Genomic DNA, 7,807 nt, shown 5'->3' on the forward strand with positions numbered 1-7,807 from the left:
TAATCTATCTATCTATCTCTAGCAAATGGCTGTGCTTATATCCGTCCACTTACATATGGATCTCCCATTCTCTACATCCCACTTGGCGCTCCGTACATCTATGATAACGAGGACGTTAAGCGTACGCCAAGACTCTTTCGACATCTATCCAATCGTATAAAGATTCTTAGGGGTTCGCCTGAGCTTTTGCACTTCACAATTCATCTTCCTTCAAGATACGCATAGTCAAGAGAAAGAAAACATCATCCATCCGAGTGTATATACAGCAGGACGAGTAAAAAGTATCCTCGGTACAATAGCATACTCATCGTCACCCTTGTTCACAAGACAGCGTCAGTCTTCACTTGAAATCTCAAGGCATATCTTCCTTCATCCTCTTCTCGTCTACAGTCGATCTTAACATGTATCCTACATATCTCTATACACTGGAACACACATTCTATAATCTACGCACTCATCCCCACAATGTAGGACTACGTACACACCTACATATTTCACTCTATCTATAGATACATTCACCCATAATATAGGCATATATGTATATACATATATATATACATATGTAGGCATATATAGAGATAGATAGACAGATACATGCGTAGGCATACACGTGTATACGCGTATATATCGGTGTTTGATGAGTGTGCGATAGGAAAGTTAGCGCTCTCTAGACAATCTCGATGGAGGAGTCTGGATGAGCGGCAGTATGTTGGTCTTCAAAGCCTGCTTGATGGTCTCGCTCTATTCTTTGTTTCTCTTTCTTTTGGTCTTCTTCTTCTTCCCTTTCTCTCCAGAATAAGATAGCTCGACAGAGGACTCTCCACTTTCTTATACTGTCCTCTCTTTCCTTCATTTCTTTCTTTTCTCTTCTCTTCATACAGACAACCTCTCTCTTCTGTCTTTCAATCGCCCAAGCTTCTCTGACTCTTTCTTCATCTTCCTGTAACACGACAATTCCGTCTCTCTTCACTATCCACCCGCTCCCACCTCCGCCTCCTCCTGCTCCGCCTCGCCTTATATACGGAGAAGAAAAAGATGATGAAGAATAAGATGAAGTTCTATGCGATCCGAACATCATTCTTCTTCCTCCTCCCCCTGTTTGATCTTCTCGTCTATCATCATAGAGATCAAATCCAACTATAGCAGGCTTATATTCGACACCACAGTTCATAGCAGCGGTAACAAGAGATCTGCCTAAGCTTGCTTCACTTAGACATGTCATGATCGGTTTCTTTCTTCCTCCTTCTGTATTTGCTTCTCTAGACATGCTTCTGTCTCGTCTCGACGATGAAGATGCCGAAAGAGAAGTCTGTCTATCGTGGGACAAAGACGAGGAAGAAGAAGAAGAGCAGATGAAATCCGTTAGACTGATGTGCACAGCACCTATAGGTACAGGTCCCTGTGAAGAAAGGAAAGAAGAAGAAGAACGGAGATAAGGAAAGAAGAAAAAGGACGAGGACAGGGAGTGAAGGGAAAGAAGGAGAACAAGATGGATCTCTTTCTTTCTCTCTCGTTGTATCGATCACCCAGACAATACAAAGACACCGTACCTATGCTTCTTCTCATCGGAGAGAGACGAAGACAGAGAGAGAAGAAGAACCCAAAAGAAAGAGAGAGAGAGCGAGAGGAGAGGGAGATAGACAGAGAGCAATGCCTATCTATCTTTATTCTATCTGTCTACCTATCAACGACTTGTCTTCACAATGAGAGACTGACGATGCTATTGAATCGATCGTCCTTGTCAAAGAGAAAAATCAACGAGAGGAGAAGAAAAAGAGAAAAGAAGAGACGCAAAGCAAAGAAAGAGGACGGAGAAATAGGGCTGGGACCCTAATGTACGTGTATCTGTATAGGAATGCAAGCATTCTTTTCACCAAGGTCTTTTCTATCCCCTCGTAAGTTCTTTTTCAAACACTCTTCTTCTATTCATTACACAAGCGACCCTCCATCTCCATCGCCTTATATTCGGACCGATTAGATCATTCGGAGAAGACTGTACAGATATTTCTCTCTGTTTCCTTGTTTCTTTCCTCTACGTGTTGCAGTGGGACAGGTTTCTTCCTACTCTCTAGGAGAGAAAATAAAGGAGAGGAAAGAAGGACAGCACCTAGCAAAAGATACACGCGTATCTCCTTCATCTCCACGAGAGAGGTAGTGACGATCCATACAACTGACGTATATATAGGCTTATCGAGACAGATATACATACATATGTAGAAGAAGAAGAAGACGTATTATGGCACGATACTCTGGCATGCCTCTATCTCTCTATCTCCCTCTCTCTATATATACATATCCATATATGTTATATTTATATACACATATACATGTTGAAATACACACATATGAATACATACATCTATATGAATATTTGGATGACGCTCCTGTAGGTGAAAACGGTCGTCTTAGAAAAGAAGCGGGGAGCTACCAGGAGATTCTCTCGTGTTGCATACATGGGTTGCTATTGCGAGACACATGGCTAGCTTCCATCTGCCTATAGACTGCTCGATATACATATGTGAGTGTCTACGTGTGTAGGATATATAGGCCTTGTTGATATGTAGGTGTAGATGCATGCTTGGAGAATGGCGAGTGTATCTGAACAAGATTTAGGGTTTGTCTCTCTTCTTACGAGTTTCCCGACTTCGATGTTCCCGTATCGATTCTGAGGGAGACGGCCATTCTCAACTCTCGGTATAGGCATTGGCTCTGTCTGCCATTCTCCATACAAATTCACATACTCCACATTCTCTTCTTCTTCTTTTCTTCTTTCACTTTCTCGTGGCTGAGGTTCTCTCCCATCCTCCTTGTTGTGATGCCCTTCTTCTTCTTTTTCTTTCTCTCTCTGTAAGATCGGATTTATCCAGGTTGCTTTCTTCGTAGAAAGATTCCCTGCTGCGCCTTGATTCTTTTGAGAACGGAGAAAGGAAGGAAGTGGACGTGCTTTAACTCGGCGTAGAGGAATCTCTCCAGGTTTGACTTTCCGTCGGCTTCTTTCCCACTGCTTTTCTGTCTTAAGAATCTTGACGTCTGTCTTTGGATAAACTAACTCGCCTGAGAAGAAGGCTACAGGCTCGGTACCTGGCCGGATGTACTCGAATCGACGTAACTATGAAGACATACACATCAGACATACAGACGTCATAGAGAGGATCATCTCTCAAACAAAATGAGCACAAGAGAGACCGAGAGACAGGGGCTATACAAGAGAAGAAAAAGAGATGGAGACAGAGAGAGAGAGAAAGAGTGATACAGATATACGGAGAGAGAGGGAGCGACATAGAAACGAAGAGACAGAGAAGAAAGTTCTACGTACGTGACAGCTGTGGAGACATAGAGGTGCAGATCGATCGATAGATAGATTAAAGATAGATAGATAGATAGATAGATAGATAGATAGATAGATAGATAGATTAAAGATAGATAGATAGATTAAAGATAGATAGATAGATTAAAGATAGATAGATAGATTAGAGATAGGTAGATAGATAGATTAGAGATAGGTAGATAGATAGATAGACAGATTAAAGATAGATAGATAGATATAGTGACAAAGGGTGTGTATCGTGTCTGCGGAGGTGTATGTATTTCCTTTAGAGGGAGTGTATGGAGGGATTTATTTATGGTTGGTTTATTTATCTTTAGTCTCTGTATCTCTTGTGAATATCTCTCTTTATCTATCTCTTTTTGTCTGCGTATGTTAGGAGAGATCTATCGAGAGGTGGAGGAGAAGGTGGATAAGAAGCTGAGAGAATTGCAAGAGTCGCTTTTCTTCGCTCAAGACCAACGCAATCGAAGAGCAGTCACTCCTACCACTCCTTCTTCTTCTTCCTCTTTCTCTTCTTTTTCTTATAATGTTCTTTTGGAGTCGTTGCCTTCCTCGCAACAAGACACTCGATACGGTCAGGGAGGGGAGAGTTTGAATGAAGAGGAGATACCAAAGAAGAAGACGACGAAGAGCGAGAGGAAGCTCTCTGTCTCGGTGTCTTCTTATTCAAGACATGAAAGAAAAATGAACGACTGGAATGAGGAAGAAGAAGAAGAAAGTTCATCTCTCTCACTAGATTATACATCTGTCACTTCCTCCTCTTCTTCCAGCTCCGGGGTTCTACCCGAATATAAGGCGAATGAGGTGAAGACGGGAGATCGTGACAAGCATGGGGAGGAGAAGAAGAAGAACGATAGCCCTAGACAGAAGGAGAAGGCTATGAAAGAGACAAAAGAAGAAGAAGAAAAGAAGAAGGAGAAAAATGAAGAAGAAGAAGAAGAGGAGGAGGATTTCTCATCGTCGTCGTCTTCTTCTTGGGATGAATTTTGGTCTGAAGCTCTCGAAGAAATTCAACAAGAAAACGAGCAAGAAAAGGAAGAAGAAAAGGAAAAAGAAGAAGAAAAAGAAGAAGAAGATCAGGAGAGTAAAGGAGATGAAGTTAGACATTAAAAAGTACAAGAAGTACTCCTAGTTTCACTACTGGTCTTGTTGACTTTAGTCAATAGGCACCTTTCTGTCACTACCATTACTATAAGTATCATCATACTTAGTCATACTTAGTCATAGTCGTCAGAGGCACAAAGGCCACAGAAGCATCTCGTCAGCGATCGCACCGAGGCGAAAAAAAAAAAAAGCAGCAGCCTGCTGCTCTTCTATCTATACACATATATATATATATATATGTGTATAGATATATATGTATAGAGGAAGGTATGTTGAAGAGAGGTAGATATCTGTATATGGATGACTTTGTTTACTTACGGGGGGGTATTTTAGCTTTCATAATTTGTGGTCCTTAGGCTATAGCAGTCTGTGGAGAGGAGAGATAGATAGAGAGAGTTTGAAACGTATACACATACATACCTATATATACAGAAATCTATTCCTACAGAGAAACATAGGGATGTATAGACTATCTATATATATATATATATATGTACAGATAGATATATGTTTATATATATATATATATGTGTATAGATAGGTGTTTTATTGTGTTTCTTTGGGTCGGTAGACATGCCTCATTCATTGATGGATTTGTTTAGAGGAGAATTCTGTGAAGTCTACACTTACACGATCAAGAGAAAGAAGAAGAAGAAACAGGCTGTGTGAACTTCTCCCCTCTCTCGCCTCGTAGGGCTTCTCATTCACTCTTTCCTGGAAGAGTAAAAAGACATTTATACAGAAAGAGAGAGATCTATCAACAAAGAAAGAAGAGAACGAAAAAGAAGAAGAAACAGACTTGACTTATCAAGAGAATGCATGCATACTTCATTCATTCATTCTATGTTGTTTTCGTGGCTTTCTCTCTCTTTCTTTTTGTGCCTATCTTTGGGGATTTCTTTGTCTATGGCTGTCTCCCTAGTCCAGTTTGCTGTGTAAAGTTGTCTCTATGCCCGACACGAGAAGTCTTTCTCATCCTCTCGACTCTTCTACCAAAAGAGAAAAGAACCCCTCAAATGAATAAGGTATATACACACATCTATCTATATGCGGATTTCTTTGCTCTATCTTAATCTATCTATCTATCTATCCTTGATCTATCTTTAATCTGTCTATCTTTATGTATGTCGGGATCTCTCTCAGCTAAGATACATATGTGTATGTATGCGTGTCTACTCCCTCTTCTTCTTCGTCTTCGTCCCACAACGACTACTACTCCTGCTACTATTCTTATTCTTATAGTAGGAGAGAAGTTGTCCTTCTTCTTCTTCATCTTCCTTTTCTATTTCTTATTCTTTGGGATTGGAGAGTGACAGATTGATCTTAGTCTAGGTCTGTATGTGTATGTGTAAATGACTTTTTATCCCTGTCTTTTTGCATTTCTTCTCTTCGCATTTGTTTTCTTGTCTTCTCTTCATTCTCAATCCCTCCCGTCATCCTTCGTCTATCCATTCGTTTACTCTCTCTTCTTCTTCTCCCTCTTCTTCTTTTGCTTCTATTCCACGACCAAAGAAAGAAAAATGAGAGAGACAGACATGCAGTGGGAAGAGATATAGACATATACATACATGGACATATATAGATAGATAGACATATATAAATAGATAGATGGATGGCTAGATATTTTGGTATGTATGGGCGGAGGCATGCAGGAGTTTTACTTCTGAGAAAGATAGATAGAAGTAAGGAGGTTCTGCTTTGACTTTTCCCAAGACTCTTGCCTCTGCACAAGTATAGAGGGATGTCTACTGTAAGAAATCTATTGCCGTAGTAATAGTAGTAGAAGGAAGCATGCATCGATTTAGTATAGAAAGAATGAAAAGAAAGAGAGAGATAGAAAGAAGATGTATTAGAGACCTATATATAGGTGCATTTGATATATGTGTAGAGTGTACTAATGTGTTATCTTCTTTCTTTTGAAGGAGTTGCTCCTGCGGACTTTCCTTCTCTTGTTGCCTCTCTTCTCTTCTTTTCTCTTCTCTCTCATTCCCCCAAATCTCGTCCATTCTCATTTTCATAAAAGAAAATTCCACTCTTCTTCTTCGTCAAAAAGACAAGCACAAGAAGAAGAGCCAACAGTAGCATAGCTATCATGAAAATGAAGAAGAAGATCCTTATCATTACAATTATTAACGACATCTTTCTAAACCTTCAGAAAGAGAAAGAAAGAAAGAGTTAGAAAGAAAGAAAGAAAGAAAGAAAAGAAGTCTTTCTTTTCTTCCCGGGAAGAGTGCCTCTATTCTCTTCTCGACGATCCAGACATGTAGGACTAAAAAGCCTTCACTTCAAGTCACTTCCCTCCTCCCATACCAAACTCTCTCAATATCTATCTTTAATCTATCTTTAATCTATCTATCTTTAATCTATCTATCTATCTTTAATCTATCTATCTTTAATCTATCTATCTATCTTTAATCTATCTATCTTTAATCTATCTATCTTTAATCTATCTTTGACAGATTTCTGTGTGTTGAATGTGTCGTTGGTCCCGCCATCGGTCTATTTGCATGACGTCCTTAGAAATTTCTTCTTCTTCTTCAATAGGATCGATCGATCGACTCTTTCTTTCTCTTTCTGTCTGTCTGTTCCTTAGTCCTTGCAGAGACAAACTAGTCTATATCATCCATTCCCCTCTCTATTCATTCTTCTTCTTAGTTTCTTCTTAGCATGCAAAACGGATACAAGTCTCCATCAACAGGGACTAAAGATAAATAAATACAGAGACAGATTAAAGATAGATACAAGTGTAGATAAAGATAGATCGATAGATAAATTCTAAACAGTAGATTTTAGATAGAGAGGGGGCAAAGAGGTATGCTTCTCTACGCTTTCTCAATTTCATCCTGAAATTCTCCTTCCTACACTTCACACTCCTACTACCATAACTACTAGGAATACTACTAATACTACTATCAGTATAAGAGGAATAATACTAATACTCCTACTCCGACTCATACTAGGGAAGGACTACTAGTAGTAGTCTTTCTACTACTACTACTACCTCTGCTACGAGTCCTAGTAGTAGTAGTAGTCCTAGGACTAGTAGTATGCTGATGATGATGATGAAGGGATGATGAACTCCACAGTAAAAGTCTACCTATCTACATATATATCTATATATATATATCTACATATATAAATGTATATATCTATGTAGATATATATATATATATATATAGGGGGGGAGATGACTATCTGACTCGAATGCAACTAGGGAGAATAGATTCTAGATTAGATAGTAGATAGATTAGAAGTGTGGGTATGCGTTAAAAGCGTCTTAAAGGGTATACATATATACATTTATATATGTAAATATATATAGATAGATATATATGTAGATAGGTAGACTTTTGAGTGATAGATCAAAGATAGATA

At 39.2% G+C, this 7,807-nt stretch overlaps 3 protein-coding genes across 3 annotated transcripts; 2 read left to right on the forward strand and 1 right to left on the reverse strand.

Annotated features, from left to right (window-relative positions):
- Nucleotides 1–208: 208 nt before the first annotated feature.
- CSUI_010255 (dna repair protein rad4 domain-containing protein) lies at nucleotides 209–3,140 on the reverse strand. The gene is made up of 2 exons (XM_068070360.1): nucleotides 2,633–3,140; nucleotides 209–1,399 (listed from the first exon to the last, which is right to left on the reverse strand). Exons 1-2 carry the CDS (start codon nucleotides 2,702–2,704, stop codon nucleotides 668–670), a joined length of 804 nt encoding a protein of 267 aa, XP_067917662.1. The 5' UTR covers nucleotides 2,705–3,140; the 3' UTR covers nucleotides 209–667.
- Nucleotides 3,141–3,613: 473 nt separating this feature from the next.
- On the forward strand, nucleotides 3,614–4,892 carry CSUI_010256 (uncharacterized protein). The gene has a single exon (XM_068070361.1). It carries the CDS (start codon nucleotides 3,623–3,625, stop codon nucleotides 4,436–4,438), a length of 816 nt encoding a protein of 271 aa, XP_067917663.1. The 5' UTR covers nucleotides 3,614–3,622; the 3' UTR covers nucleotides 4,439–4,892.
- A 111-nt stretch (nucleotides 4,893–5,003) lies between these two features.
- CSUI_010257 (uncharacterized protein) lies at nucleotides 5,004–5,882 on the forward strand. The gene has a single exon (XM_068070362.1). The coding sequence runs from the start codon at nucleotides 5,248–5,250 to the stop codon at nucleotides 5,503–5,505; it is 258 nt and encodes an 85-aa protein (XP_067917664.1). The 5' UTR covers nucleotides 5,004–5,247; the 3' UTR covers nucleotides 5,506–5,882.
- Nucleotides 5,883–7,807: the final 1,925 nt, after the last annotated feature.

The sequence above is a fragment of the Cystoisospora suis genome (genome assembly GCF_002600585.1).
Source record: "Cystoisospora suis strain Wien I chromosome Unknown contig_7013, whole genome shotgun sequence".
NCBI lineage: Eukaryota > Apicomplexa > Conoidasida > Eucoccidiorida > Sarcocystidae > Cystoisospora > Cystoisospora suis.

What these genes read in the sequence shown, in the direction of transcription:
- CSUI_010257 (XM_068070362.1), top strand. Translation starts at nt 5,248, where the DNA reads ATGCATGCATACTTCATTCATTCATTCTATGTTGTTTTCGTGGCTTTC.
- CSUI_010255 (XM_068070360.1), bottom strand. Translation starts at nt 2,704, where the DNA reads ATGCCTATACCGAGAGTTGAGAATGGCCGTCTCCCTCAGAATCGATAC. An exon ending in ACATCGAAGTCGGGAAACTC is followed by an intron (nt 1,400 to 2,632) that starts GTAAGAAGAGAG and finishes CTTTCTTCACAG; the next exon opens with GGACCTGTACCTATAGGTGC.
- CSUI_010256 (XM_068070361.1), top strand. Translation starts at nt 3,623, where the DNA reads ATGGTTGGTTTATTTATCTTTAGTCTCTGTATCTCTTGTGAATATCTC.